The sequence below is a fragment of the Oncorhynchus tshawytscha genome, linkage group LG24 (assembly GCF_018296145.1).
Source record: "Oncorhynchus tshawytscha isolate Ot180627B linkage group LG24, Otsh_v2.0, whole genome shotgun sequence".
NCBI classification, from domain to species: domain Eukaryota; kingdom Metazoa; phylum Chordata; class Actinopteri; order Salmoniformes; family Salmonidae; genus Oncorhynchus; species Oncorhynchus tshawytscha.
Window position 1 is genome coordinate 2,981,781 of NC_056452.1, and position 15,788 is coordinate 2,997,568.

At 41.4% G+C, this 15,788-nt stretch overlaps 1 protein-coding gene across 2 annotated transcripts; it reads right to left on the minus strand.

The window, feature by feature from the left end:
• Positions 1-2,396: 2,396 nt before the first annotated feature.
• Positions 2,397-6,267, minus strand: LOC112223871 (zinc finger and SCAN domain-containing protein 21). Of its 2 annotated transcripts, XM_024387166.2 has the most exons (3): positions 5,960-6,267; positions 3,866-4,056; positions 2,397-3,747 (listed from the first exon to the last, which is right to left on the minus strand). In XM_024387166.2, the coding sequence occupies exons 2-3, from the start codon at positions 4,053-4,055 to the stop codon at positions 2,807-2,809; spliced, it is 1,131 nt and encodes a 376-aa protein (XP_024242934.1). In that variant the 5' UTR covers position 4,056; positions 5,960-6,267; the 3' UTR covers positions 2,397-2,806. The 2 variants fall into 2 exon arrangements, with proteins under 2 accessions (XP_024242934.1, XP_024242935.1); XM_024387167.2 differs by lacking the exon at positions 5,960-6,267 and having other exon boundaries at positions 3,866-4,945.
• Between the last annotated feature and the right edge of the window lie 9,521 nt (positions 6,268-15,788).

The window sequence follows — 15,788 nt, forward strand, 5'->3', positions numbered from 1 at the left end:
CTTAAGTCGTTTTTTGGGGTATCTATACTTTACTATATGTATTTTTTACAACTTTTACTCCACTACATTGCTAACGAAAATATATACTTTTTACTCCCATACAATTTCCCTTCTACCCAAAAGTACCTCTTACATTTGGAATGCTCTGGCAGGACAGCAATATGGACCAATTCACACACCTATCAATATAATGCGGTCATCCCTACTGCTTCAGATCTGGCGCAATCACTAAACACAAATATTGGGCTTGTAAAGTGTGTGTTGGAAGTGTGTCCTTATCTGTCTGTAAAAAATAAAATGTTGCAATATGGTTTGCTTAAATTTGATGTGTTATTTTTACTCAAGTGTGACAATTGAGTACTTTTTCCACCACCACACATAAGTACATTTTAAAACCAGATACTTTTACTCAAGTAGTATTTTACTGGGTGACTCACTTTACTTGAGTAATTTTATTTTATTAAGGCATCTTTACTTTCACTCAAGTATGACCATTGGGTAATTTTTTCTCCACTGAAGCCAGCATTGGATTGAATGAACTGTATTCAATGTCAGGTCACACTAGATCTGAGGTCATGTTGATAAGGGACTCCTTTGTCATGGGGATGTATACCCCATTGTCTTCTCTGTTGGTTTATGCAAATCTCATCAACCCCCATGCAATCTTGTTGTAGCCTATGAAATCATACTAGGTGTTTATCCTTTGAACTGTACAATTAAGTTAATGATTTGTGATAGTTTCTGAATGTGTTGCAATTGCCTCAAATGCACACAATGGAAGTTACTTAGATGAAACTGCTTATGTTAATGTTGATTGCAGAAACAGTCATGGGAATTAATTCCATGCAGTGTTAAATGCCATGTACTATCCTCAAGAGTTTGTAATAAAGTAAAGGCACATGCTTATCATGTGTCCATTTCATTGTCTGAGTAGTGACTGACCACCAAACACCATAAGGCTGTGTTTACACAGGCAGACCAATGTTGATTTTTTTCCACTATTTGAGCAAAAGAACAGAATTGGGCTGCCTGTGTAAACACAGCCTAAGAGTTGCACAATTCCCCACTCTAAGACTAGTGCTATTTTGTAACATGAGGTAGGCCTATCTTTATGACGACTATAACGTTAGAGCATGACATTCTGAGATGAACACTAAAATAACCCTGTTCCTGTTTTGTCCCAACTAACCACCAGACCAACTGAGCTAATTGATCAGTTCAATGATTGACTCAACTCAACACACCTGAGCCCTATACTAGCCTGCTCCGGGTCAGGCGAACGCAATTTATTCTGAAAGGTTGCGTCATCATCCCCTTCATTTGAGGAAAATGACGGATTAAATATTCTAATCCAATGTTTGTGTTAAATGGTTATGTTAATACCTATCAAATGTAGTAATGACAGAATGCATTTAAAATGTCACACGGTAGAACCTTTTGTATGAATTAATACAATTATTGTATCGATAGGAGAGGGGGGAAAGGTGCTCATGCATTAATACGCACACCAAAACCGGCATTAACGATAATAAAATAAAGACCGCACTTCTAAGACTTTTCACGCCATAGCCTGCTGAATTTGCAAGCTAACCTTAATTGAATTTCGGCACAAATGAAAATGTATCTGTTTCGGCATTCTCAATGAAGAGTTCGACATGCACACGCAGTTATAAACCGTCTAGAGTTAACAGTAGGCAGGGGATCAATATCCACCGTCATTACGGAAACCATCTAGCGTAAGAACCAAACGGAAGCAAACAAAACGGGGCGGGACCTACCGGAATTGGTTGACTAGGAAGTCTTGAGTTTTCCGTTTGAAAAACAGAAATAGCGTAATGATTACACCCCTGACTAGTTTAAGAAAACCATGAGTCGATCCAGCTTCATTTGTAGTTATATCCGAAGAGGAAGAGACGCCCAAATCGGAGGAAAATCTCTCTCTCTCTAGCGGGAGTTGTTTTTTTCGCCCACCAAGCAAGAAGTTTCATAATACTGACATGTTTTTAATCAAGCATATTCATGTCATGAGGCTAGTAGCATAGCATCTCTCTCCATTGAATACTGGCCGTTGATGTCAACAAACCAAATCGAATATTAAAAAATTGATTACAATAATGAGCTGTATCCACCAATTCAAAAGGATAGGCAGGAGCTAGACAGCCCACCGTGCTGCTTTGTGAAAGAATTCCATTGTTAGGGTGGAAAGACATGTCAGTAAATCCATAAATTTTGGTATACCACTCCGGGCTTCCAGGTAGGTTAAAACAAAAATATTACATGCCTTAGGCACTACAGGACCGGGGTTGCCTACTCCTCTGCATTAGAGGTTGCAAGCCTGTTCAATTAATTATATTTCTTTGTTCTGACAGGTAGAAAGAGAGTCCTGACCCAAGTCCTCAGTTTGCGCACTTCTCTCTTTAATCATCATGAACACAATGTTGTAATGCTCAATTTGTCACACAACATCCAAGTCTTTCCTGTATGTGTACAGAGGAGATAAATGTTTCAGTGTACAAAATTATTATTTTGTTGCTTACACCGCACTCTCTTATTCAAAAGCCAGTGATAAGAGGTTTGCCTATTGAATAATGAACACTCCAGTGGATCAAAGGTATGCCATCCACTAATGGTCAAAATACATGTTACCCATTGACTAAATCGATAACCTGAATAATACAGCCAATCCACCCATGAGTATGACCCAGTCACTTTACTTTTTCAGCACTGCAGATCTCATGTTAATTTCAGTACCACGCACTGCATGTGCATTTATATAGTTTTTTTCTCAAAAGATTGCTTTGAACGCCTAGTTTGACTGTTGATCTCTCCATGCCTGCTGCAGGTGTAAGGTCTCTCCGATGTGAATCTTCTGATGCCTCTTTAGGTTCTCCCCACGGCTGAAGCTCTTGCCGCACTGGCCACAATAGTATGGCTTCTCCCCTGTGTGTACCCTTTTGTGCTTTTTGAGGTCCCCGGCCTGACTGAAACACCGGCCGCACTGAAGGCAGCAGTAGGGTTTCTCGCCCGTGTGACAGCGCTGGTGGATACGCAGGTTCCCCACCCGGCTGAACGTCTTGCCGCACACAAAGCAGCTGTGCGGCTCATCCCTTCTGAAGTGTTGCCTATGGTGTTTCCTCCCGTCCCTGCTGTTTTTCCCAAACCCAAACCTCCTCCCGACGCTGTTGTGACTCGAGTGGACGAATACGAGTTCGTTATATGGTCCAGTGCTCACATGAGACTTGTGAGCATTCGTTGTTGGGTCGTAGCGTGTGGAATTGCAGCTTAAATCGACACAATCAAAGGTCTCCGGGATAGTCAAAGGTTCGGGTGCTGAGCACTCGGTGGGCTCGGGTTCCGTCTTGATAACAGTCAGATTGATGCCAAGCTGGGTGTTTCCCTGTGAAGTGCTATTCAAGTCTGAGTGCAAGTCATTTTTCACACCCTGAGGCACGTGGACCGAGACGGCTTCATCTGATTGCCGTGCCACCTCGTGATGCCCGGGTAAGGTTAAGGTAAAGTTACATTCTGTCTCATAGTGTGCTGTTTGATCCAGCTCCAGTGCATTGTACTCCTCCTCCTCCTGCCTTAGTCTCACAGTCTGTTCGAAAGTGAGCGCTGGTTTCTCATCTACCTTTGTGGGCTCTGGGCTGTCCTGCCTCAGACTAGGGCTCCAACCCTGCTCTGACGGTTTCTCGATGGCCGCTCTTCCACGGCCACCAGTCGCAGGAAATGTTGCAAGTTGAGCAGCTGCAAAACAAAACAGTGAAAGGGTAAACTTGAGCAAGCGGCAGAAAATGCCATCTTATTGATTTGATTATGTTGGCCAGCCACCCACCACCACCACTGAGACACTATCCTGACTCACCTGTGTTCTCTCTCTTCATCTTGTCCTGCATTTCCTGCAGTCTTCTCCTCAGACTCTCATTCTCTCTTTGAGTTCTGGCTGTTTTCTCCTGGTATTCTGACACAGTCTCTTTCACCACCTCCAGAACCTCATGCACTGCCACCGTCAGCAGCTTCGCCACACGGGCATTCAGACGCTCAATTTTGGACATCCTGAAAGGAACATAAACAGAGGAGTCTGCTGGTCTGGACCAAAAACTATTGCATTACTTTCATGATAAGCAAACAGTGCAGTGTCAATTCACCTGCCACTAGATATTGATAGGAGGGATTGACTGTTATTGAATGACATATTGAGCAGCTTACCCAATTCGAACAGAATGCTCAACCAATGAGAATGCTCATTGGTTGGTCACCCTCTTTGGTTGTACCTCTGTAGTGTTGCACAGTATACTGAAACTTCGATACTAGAACATGGAAAAACGGTTCGGTACTAGAATTTGTTACTTTCTGTACTTCTGTCAAATGTGTCTCACGTCGTATAATGATTGAGAGGATGAAGTCTATCAGCGCAGCCAATGTCCCCTTCTGCAGTGAGCGCACAGTTCATGCCTCTTACCTGCTCCATTTACTCATTGCTAGTTCCCCACTTATGCTGCACAGAAGTTACCACACTTGAATAATGCAACACGGCATGTAGAAATGTTGAAACTGTTCACAAAACAATGTCCATACAGGCTAGAATCCTAATACAATGCAAGATGATACCGGTAGCTTCCAGTTGTAATTGTAGGTTAACTTTCGTTGCTAGCTTACAGCTGAAGCTAACATCAAACAATTCACAACCCTAGCACTTTGTTTGTGATATAATGCAAATCATTATGCAAAATATGCTGATTTCAAAGCTGTGTCACCAAAAACGTTATTAATTCACTTAATCGTCTCTGCATCACATCCAAAGATACTTTCCCACCTTCTGTAACGTCTCCCTCAACAGACTATATGGACATTTTTTCTTCTTTTTTTTCTCTCCGCCTTTATTCAACCAGGTAGGCCAGGTGCGAACAAGTTCTCATTTACAATTGTGACCTGGCCAAGATAAAGCAAAGCAGTGCGACACAAACAACAGAGTTGCACATGGAATAAACAAACGTACAGTCAATAACACAATAGGAGAAAAAAAATCTATATACAGTGTGTGCAAATGAGGTAAGATTAGGGAGGTAAGCAATAAATAGGCCATAGTGCCAAAGTAATTACAATTTAGCAATTAAACACTGGAGTGATAGATGTGCAGTAGATGAATGTGCAAGTAGAGATACTGGGGTGCAAAGGAGCAAAAATATTAATAAATAACAATATGGGGATGAGGTAGATGGATGGGCTATTTACAGATGGCCTATATGCCTTGTCATAAATTACTTCATTAATGGATTTTATAAAATAAGAGATTGTAAATGTTAATCAGTACAATAAAATAAGTCCCAATTGGGAGGAAAACAGATTGTCATCTGTAGCCACATTAAATCATTTTAAAGTATTTTCTTAAAACTGCATTGTTGGTTATGGGCTTGTAAGTAAGCATTTGACTGTAAGGTCTACACTTGTATTCGGCACATGTGACAAATACAATTGGATTTGAATAGTGAAAACAAGCACAATAACTCAATGTATGCACTTACTCATTGAATATGCTTACACCTGTATTGTGAATAGGCCGCCTAGGCCATCTTGATTTACCATGTTTACCAATAGAGATTTACCATTCAAATAAATGATTACCGTTATGTAGTTACATTGGTAAAAACAGTCAAATTAATTATGATTGTACAATTTATTAATTGATGCATACATGGCTGTCTATGAAAAATGTTGACATCAAATTTAAAATGTAATGATATTGAACTCAAAAGATATCCAACGATAAAACAGAGCAGTAACGTTTGCGGAGTTATCCGTCTGGATCAAGTGCCATGGTATCGAGTTACTAAACCTGGTATCGAAATAAATTCTGGTATCGTGACAACACACTCTAGTGGTGGAAACCCAGCCAGTGAGTGGGATACACTTTGTGTATGACACTCAAGTTTACACAAAAAAAGTCAAACATAGATACCTCTCTTTGTTGACCCTTATCCGCCGACTAGGTGTCCAAAACAACAGACAAGTGTGTATGGGGAATGGGCTAGCCAGCTAACGCGTTAGTTAGCACAGTACACCACAGTCGCCAGAAAAAAAAAACGTGTCCAACCTTTGGCTTACAACTTTTTAAAGTAATGTTGATAAAATGTACATTGTACACGAAATAATCCTCGTATGAATACAGGTTAACTAATTGAACTAAGGTTCATGTTTTGGTAGAAAAAAAACACGCAGCAGCCTCTAAGTGTGACGCCCGCTGTGAAGCAGGCAGGAATAAAGAAGTACTTCCAGGTCACGGATATTCTTCGATGAGGTTGAAAAGCGGTTGTCATCCAAAAAAGGTTGCATTACCACCACCTACTAGACTGGAGTACAACTCCCTTAAACTTTGTTTATTTTTTTATTTTTTAAATAATAAAATAAACAAATTCTCTACACTTACTAAAAACCCACTCCACTATTTAAATCTATTTAGTCCTACCTCAGGCCAACAGGTCAGAGTCGCAATTGTAAATGAGAACTTGTTCTCAACTTGCCTACCTGGTTAAATAAAGGTGAAATAAATTAAAAAAATAAACAGCCTGAAAGGATGGGACACTACCACTCAATACACCCTGTAACTCTTCTGACATCACGTTTCGCACACCCAAATACCTCTCTGCAGCTGTCACCACCATTTTTCCGTAACTGACGTTCCATCCCTGCAGTACAGTTGATAACCATTGCTATAAATGAAAAAAAATCCAATCTTACTGAAACATAACTTTTTTTGGCCTATCCCTCTGTACTGGTTCAGCTCTACTACTCACACCACTCCTCTCAGGATCCCTCCCCTTGACCCATCTTCCTCTTCTTTCTTCACTGGCTCAGCATATGACAACTTCTGCACTACTCTAACCCTGGAAACCTCAACCTGTCTCTCTCGCACCGGACATTTCTGATCCACAGCCACATGAGCACCCCTACAATTAACATATACCATTACTTTCCCCAATGCTACACATTCTTTTGTCTCATGCCCTTCTGCACACTTCTCACACCTAGGAAACTCCCTCCTACAGACTGCTGCCACAATGCCCATGAGCTTAACACCTGTAACAACATAATGTATTAGGCACAAAAGCTTGTACGGGATAACTTATATATCTAGCATCACTTTGTCGGGCAAAGACTCAACATCAAAACTCAAAAGGACAGACAATGACTCTCCTGTTTCACCACTCACACCACCCTGTCTGCGTCGCACCAAATAACGAGCGTCACAAATCCAGGTCACAGATTTTCTTCTTCTTTAAATTTGTATTGGTGGATCGCAACTAACTGAAAGGTGCATACACCACCACCTACTGTACGGGAGAGTGAGGATGATCACAGACTCCCAATTCATCTGTTTCGTCTATTGTTCTGGAAAGTGAATTCATTACACTTTGTGACACAAAAAGGGAAGGGAAGAAAAATTCCCCTACCATCTAACCTTACAACCAATAAAACCTCACCACTATTCCACTATCTGACCCTATCTGATCCTACACCAGGCCGGCATTCTGGGAGGACGAGACATTATCGTTCAACACACTTTGTAACTCCTCTGCAGTAAAATATCATACACCCAAGTACTTCTCTGCTGCTGCCACAACAACATCTATTTTCTGTTATTTACATTCCATTTCTGTGTTACAGTTGATAACCATGGTTATGAACGCTAAGAAGCCAACCATACTGAAGCACATGTTATTCTGATCATTCCCTATTGGCCTCAGCAGAGAACAGAGAACCTCTTACATGCCGACCAGACCGGAAATGTCACGTGCGCGAGCATAGCAAAATAAGTGTACACATACATGTTATTCAATCATTGCACCCACGCTGCTCGCACGCATTAGCAAGCATCAGCGTGGTCAGGCACTAAAATAGAACTTGGTTCTATTTATGACGCTCAGCACGCTGCAAGTCCTGCCTCTCCCATCTCCTCATTGGTTTTTAGGAGCAAATACCCATGTGCCATCTCCTCATTGGTTTTTAGGAGCATATACCCACATGGGTGATTGAAAGATGAAGATGCCAAACAGTTACCATACCAGATGGTGATGCAAACGGTCAGGATACTCTGACTGTGTAACTGTATAACTTTTTGAGGATCTAGGGACCCGTGACAAATCTTTTCAGTCTCCTGAGGGGGAATAGGCTTTGTCGTGCCTTCTTCGCAACGGCCTTGCTGTGTTTGGACCATGATAGTTTGTTGGTGATGTGGACACTAATGAACTTGAAGCTCTCAACCCACTCCACTGCAGCCCCGTCGATTTGAATGGGGGTGTGTTTGTCCCTCATTTTCCTATAGTCCAAGATCAGCTCCTTTGTCTTGCTCACGTTGAGGGAGACGTTATTGTCCTGGCACCACACTGCCAGGTCTCTGACCTCCTCCTTATAGGCTGTCTCATCGTTGTCGGTGACACTGTTGTGTCGTCAGCAAACTTAATGATGGTGTTAGAGTCGTGGGTGAAAAGGGAGTACAGGAGGGGAATAAGCACTCACCCCTGAGGGCCCCCCGTTTTGAGGATCAGCATGGCAGAAGTGTTGTTGTCTACCCTTACCATCTGGGGGACAGCCAATCAGAAAGTCCAGGATCCAGTTGCAGAGGGTTGGGTTTCGTCCCAGGATCCTTAGCTTAGTGATGAGCTTTGTGTGCACTATGGTGTTGAACGCTGACTACAGTCAAGTAACTTTTTAAAAAACCTTTATTTCACTAGGCAAGTCAGATAAGAACAAATTCTTATTTACAATGACAGCCTACAGCGGGCAAACCCGGACAACACTGGGCCAATTGTGCGCTGCCCTATGGGAGTCCCAATCACAGCCGGTTGTGTTCCAGCCTGGATTCGAACCAGGGTGTCTGTAGTGACACCTCTAGCACTGAGATGCAGTGCCTTAGACTGCTACGCCACTCGGGAGCCCAACCATATAGGTGTTCCTTTTGTCCAGGTGGGAAAGGACAGTGTGGAGTGCAATTGAGATTCTGTCATCTGTGGATCTGTTCAGGCGGTATGCGAATTGGAGTGGGTCTAGGTTTTCCGGGATGTTGTTTATGTGAGCCATGACCAGCCATGGCTACTGACGTGAGTGCTACGGGGCGGTAGTCATTTAGGCAAGTTACCTTCACATTCTTGAGCACAAGGACTATGGTGGTCTGCTTGAAACATGTAGGTAATTACAGACTCAGTCAGGGAGAGGTTGAAAATGTCAGTGAAGACACTTGCCAGTTGGTCCGCGCATGCTTCGAGTACATGGTAATCCGCCTGGCCCAGCGGCCTTGTGAATTTTGACCTGTTTAAAGGTCTTGCTCACATTGGCTACGGAGAACGTGATCACACAGTAATCTGGAACCGCTGGTGCTCTCATGTATGCTTCAGTGTTGCTTGCCTCGAAGCAAGCATTAAAGGCATTTAGCCCATCTGGTAGGCTTGCATCACTGGGCAGCTCACGGCTGGGTTTCCCTTTGTAGTCCGTAATAGTTTGCAAGCCCTGCCACATCCGACGAGCGTCAGAGCCGGTGTAGTAGGATTCAACCTTAGTCCTGTATTCTCGCTTGCCTGTTTGATGATTCTTCTGAGGGCATAGCAGAATTTATTATAAGTGTCCGGGTTAGTGTCCCGCTCCTTGAAAGCGACAGCTCTAGCCTTTAGCTCGGTGTGGATGTTGCCTGTAATCCATGACTTCTGGTTTGGATCTGTACGTACGGTCACTTTGGGGACTTGAGGAAGCTGGTGACTGAGGTGGTATACTCCACAATGCCATTGGATGAATCCTGGAACACACTTGTTTTCTCAATCTAAGTAATATAGATGTATGTATGAGCATACAGTATATTTCCATTCACAAGGATACACTGTGTAGTAATGAACATTTTAAGCAAAAACAATGCGCCAGAGTTAATGCAGGAGCTAGAATGCTTTTTAGACCGCCACTACCATGCCCCGTTGGACATGAAACATGTCAAAGGCAGCAACTGCGCTTGCTCCGTCATATGCCCTCCGCGCAAAAAGTAACAACCGAGGCCTTCTTCATCCAAAACCACTGGCGAAGGAGAGTCTTTCAGCACGGAGGCGATGGACGTGTCAGGGACTGCTGGAGTCTATCAACAAAAAGCTGACGAAACTGGAGATGCTAGAGACAATCCAACAAAGCATCTCAGAACTGACACCTAGTTTGGAGTTCAGCCAAAAGGAAAAAAGACAAACTGAAGAAGGAGAACAAATCTTTGAAAGGTGCTGTACATAACATTTAGAATGCAGTTGAGACAATTCATCGGGAGAATAGAACACTGAAGGAGTCACTGCTTGATGTACAATCTCAAGGAATGTTTTGTGGATTCCTGAGATAGACAATATCTAACCAGATGATAATGTGAAGGAATTTATGACTGAAAAGCTGAAACTGCCCTCCAATGTCGTGGAGAAAATGACCTTCTCCAGGGTGCATAGGATGGGGAAACCCTTCAGAGCCATACCTCACGCAATTATTGCGCTCTTTAAACATTTCAAACAGAAGGGAATGGTCAAAACCAGGGGCAGAGAATTAAAAGGAACCAACTATGGGATGAATGACCACTTTCCCCATGACATAAACCAGAGACGCAATGTACTCTATCCTGTCATGCGAGAACACAGGGGGCCGGAGTGACAGAGTTGCAATGGTTGTGGATAAACTGTACATACCGTTGAAGTCAGAAGTTTATATACACCTTAGCCAAATACATTTAAACTCAGTTTTTCACAATTCCTGACATTTAATCCTAGTAAAAATTCCCTGTTTAGGTCAGTTAGGATCACCACTTTATTTTAAGAATGTGAAATGTAAGATTAATAGTAGAGAGAAGGATTTATTTCAGCTTTTATTTATTTAATCACTTTCCAAGTGGATCAGAAGTTTACATACACTCAATTAGTAATTGGTAGCATTGCCTTTAAATGGTTTAATTTGGGTCAAACATTTCAGCTAGCCTTCCACAAGCTTCCCACAATAAGTTGGGAGAATTTTGTCCCATTCTTCCTGACAGAGCTAGTGTAACTGAGTCAGGTTTGTAGGCCTCCTTGCTAGCACACACTTTTTCAGTTCTGCCCACAAATTTTTTGTAGGATTGAGGTCAGGGCTTTGTGATGGCCACTCCAATACCTTGACTTTGTTGTCCTTAAGCCATTTTGCCACAACTTTAGAAGTATGCTTGGGGTCATTGTCCATTTGGAAGACCCATTTGCGACCAAGCTTTAACTTCCTGACTAATGTCTTGAGATGTTGCTTCAATATATCCACATAATTTTCCGCCTTCATGATGCCATCTATTTTGTGAAGTGCACCAGTCCCTCCTGCAGCAAAGCACCCCCACAACATCATGCTGCCACCACCTTACATCTGGTTAAAACTAACCTTGCTAAAATAAAACACAGAATCTGGGAATAATTTGTATATCACTGGTTAGAGGATGACAGCCAGCTACAGTTTGGATTGTTGCATTTTGTTTCAAGTTGGTCGCCAACGTGGAAAGGTAAACGCAACAAACACTATTTTGTTAATCACTCATATTGATATCAATTTGAAATCAGTAGAGCGGGGGCAAACGTTTGGGGTGTATGCACTGTTTAAACAAACACTATTCAAAGGCCACAATGAATCTGAGAATAATTGACATGGTTAGAAGAGAATTTGCTAAAAGACAGTAATCTAAATTCTAGAACAGGGGTTTTAAACTAATTCCAAGGAGGGCCGAGTGTCTGCGGTTTTTGTTTTTTCCTTTCAATTAAGACCAAGACAACCAGGTGAGAGGATTTCCTTACTAATTCGTTCTTTACTAATGCACAGCCTCTCGGCCTTAGGTGGAATGAGCTTGACACGTGTTCTAGAATGTCGGATGGAAGTTTTGGAAGGCTGCCAAAACAGGGAAGGAAACAAATCAGTTGCTTTGTTATTTAATTTCAACAAATCACGGCCCGCCATAGGATATCAACAGTGACAAGGATTGGTTGTTATTTGAGTGATAGTTTAACTCTCAAATCCATGAATTGGTATGAGGCCAGCGTCTTTTATACAGGGAGCTTTCAAATTGTCCACGCCATTTGAGTTAAAACATTTAAAGTAGAAGATCACCAGTGCATACCATAAAATCAACAGTGCAAAACCAATGATATTGCTCTGTTTTAAGCAATCGATTTTGTGTCATTGTGTTGACTATAAATGTGTATACTAACATCACTAATGAGGTAAAAAGGATGTGCAAATACCCTCATTCAATGTGGTCAAAACGTGAGGTTGTGTAATGTAGTAAAACATTCTGTCCAAGTACAGGAAATTAGAGTAACAGGGTTGGTTATGTTTCCACTTGACACTGCAGAAATATGTATTAGATGTTTATGTATTCCCATTGGTTGGTTGAATTTACATATTAATATTATGACATTGGTCATGCTTGCAGATAGGGGGGAGATTGCAAACTTAAATTCTTCCCAGTCTGATATTGACATTCAAGCGGTAGGTCATGTTCTGAAATACTGTATTCTATTTTTCATATTTCCAATGTGTGCAAGTCCACTATGTACATGTCCTGATATACACTACTGTTGAAAAGTTTGGGGTCACTTAGAAATGTCCTTTTCTTTCCATGAAAACAATAATGATTTTTAATTGAAATAATAATTGCGTCCTTCAAACTTTGCTTTTGTCAAAGAATACTCCATTTGCAGCAATTACAGCCTTGCAGACCTTTGGCATTCTAGTTGTCAATTTGTTAAGGTAATCTGAAGAGATTTCACCCCATGCTTCCTGAAGCACCTCCCACAAATTGAATTGGCTTGATGGGCACTGACGAACCATACGGTCAAGCTGCTCCCACAACAGCTCAATAGGGTTGAGATCCGGTGTCTGTGCCGGCCACTCCATTAGACATAATACCAGCTGACTGCTTCTTCCCTAAATAGTTATTGCACAGTTTGGAGCTCTGCTTTGGGCCATTGTCCTGTTATAGGAGGAAATTGGCTCCAATTAAGCGCCGTCCACAGGGTATGGCATGACGTTGCAAAATGGAGTGATAGCCTTCCTTCCTCAAGATCCCTCTTACCCTGTACAAATCTACCACTTTACCACCACCAAAGCACCAGCAGACCATCACATTGCCTCCACCATGCTTGACAGATGGTGTCAAGCATTCCTCCAGCATCTTGAATTTTTTTCTGCGTTTCACAAATGTTCTTTATGATCCGAACACCACAAACTTATATTTGTCTGTCCATAACACTTCATCCAATCTTCCTCTGTCCAGTGTCTGTGTTCTTTTGCCCATCTTAATCTTTTCCTTTTATTGGCAAATCTGAGACATGGCTTTTTCTTTGCAACTCTTCTTAGAATGCCAGCATCCCGGAGTCGCCTCCACTATTGACGTTGAGACTGGTGTTTTGCAGCTACTGTTTAATAAAGCTGCCAGTTGAGGACTTTTGAGGCGCCCGTTTCTCAAACTAGACACTAATTTACTTGTCCTCTTGCTCAGTTGTACAACGGGGCTTTCCACTCCTCTTCTATTCTGGTTTGAGCCCGTTTGCGCTGTTCTGTGAAGGGAGTAGTACACAGTGTTGTAAGAGATCTTCCGTTGCTTGGCAATTTCTCACATGGAATAGCCTTCATTTCTCAGAACAAGAATAGACTGACGAGTTTCAGAAGAAAGTTCTTTGTTTCTGGCCATTTTAAGCCTGTAATTGAACCCACAAATGCTGATGCTCCAGATACTCAACTAGTCTAAAGGACAGTTTTATTGCTTCTTTAATCAACACAACAGTTTTCAGCTGTGCTAACATAATCGCAAAAGGGTTTTCTAATGATCAATTAGCCTTTTAAAATTACAAACTTGGATTCGCTAACACAACGTGCCATTGGAACACAGGAGTGATGGTTGCTGATAATGGGCCTCTGTACGCCTATGTAGATATTCCATTTAAAAAATATAAAAAATGTTTTTGTTTTTTTAATCTGCAGGTTCCAGGATAATAGTCATTTACAACATTAACAATGTCTACACTGCATTTCTGATCAATTTGATGTCATTTTAAATGGACAAATAACGTGTTTTTCCTTCAAAAACAAGGACATTTCTAAGTGACCACAAACTTTTGAACAGTACCTGTTAGATATTTGATGCATCCTGGGATGTGTTTTGTATGTTATTGCTGTAAGAGCGAGTTAGCTAGCATGCTCTAATTGTAATGGTCACATTAGCTCCCAGTTATTCCCATGTTAAAACAGACGAATCACGAACCTACAGCCATCAACATACTGTTGTCCTGTACATCTATTGTGCTTCCTTTTGTCTATCGTCAGGTACTTACATTTATTGTACTATTTTTGTCATTGTTATAAATAAACATTTACATTTAGGCAGATAGCATTCATACACTGAGCATACAAAACATTAAGAACACCTGCTCTTTCCATGACAGACTAACCAGGTGAAAGCTATGCTAACAATATTTACATTCAACTTTTTGATACTTTCTAATCCGTGAGCATGTAGCCCTTCACACTCATACCCATATATATGGGTTGAAAATGGCATATGTGGACACTAATAAGCACCTAAATTGGAACGTAGTGTACAGCAACATGCAACATGGCAATTCACAGTATTGTGTGTTTTGACTGACAAGACATTCTGAACTTGAGCACCGCACGCAACAAGAAGTTGCCCCCATCCCTCCCGATAATTGGGCAACTTCTGCAATTTTGTTGTCTGTTATGTCATCATACACTGGGTTGTTCTGAACACAATGAACCTGTTCGTTTATGGGGAAGAAAATTTGCTGTGGCACACGCACCTGAATGTACTCGTAACTCCTTTCTATATGAACCAAAATTACAATCTGTTTCTCTGAATTGCCTTGTGAAAGCCTAACACTGTCAGATCATATAGGTAAAAGAAATGTACCTAGTTGAAGACTTGTATCCAGAGTAGTTTCTGATTTCATTATCGACAAATGCGGCGAAAAGTACAGAAAATATAAAATACACATTTAAAATCAATGTAATGTTTGGATTAAGACTTGTGCCTGGTGAACTGTTGTGTACTCACCTTTGGTCTAATAATATCCCCATTAACTCCAAAATCATGGTTATGCATCTGCTTTTCGTATTTCTTCTGTAACAAACATGTACATTTAGCCCTATCCATGAAGACCATTTCCCATATGTGAAGGGTTTGCATGAATTAAGATGGGTTTCAATGCATTCTTACTTTAGCTGCTTCAATGATAACTATTTTTAAACTAAGCATTAGAAGGTATTGTTTTTTAAAATTATTATTAACCTTTATTTAACTAGGCAAGTAAGTTAAGAACAAATTCTTATTTTCAATGACAGCCGAGTGGGTTAACTGCCTTGCTCAGAGGCAGAACAACAGGTTTTTACCTTGTCAGCTCGGGGATTCGTTCTTGCAACCTTTTGGTTACTAGTCCAACACTCAAACCACTAGGCTACCTGCCACCCCCATCTTTTCTTGGAAGATATCTCACTATGTAAACTTTTTCCACTATTAATAATAATACTTTCAGCCAGCTGAGCAAGTGCACAAAGTTTCTACTAAAACGTCATTTTATAGTTGACATACGCTGTGTCCAATCAATCAATGTCTGGCTGTGTGAGTGTGTTTGGCTGTGGGATCACCTAAACCAGTGGAGGCAAAGCTCTACAAAACTTAATTGTACAAAGCCTATTATTTGGTAGGAATACTATTATCTACTATGTAGATCAGTGATTCTACACCTCACTTTGCT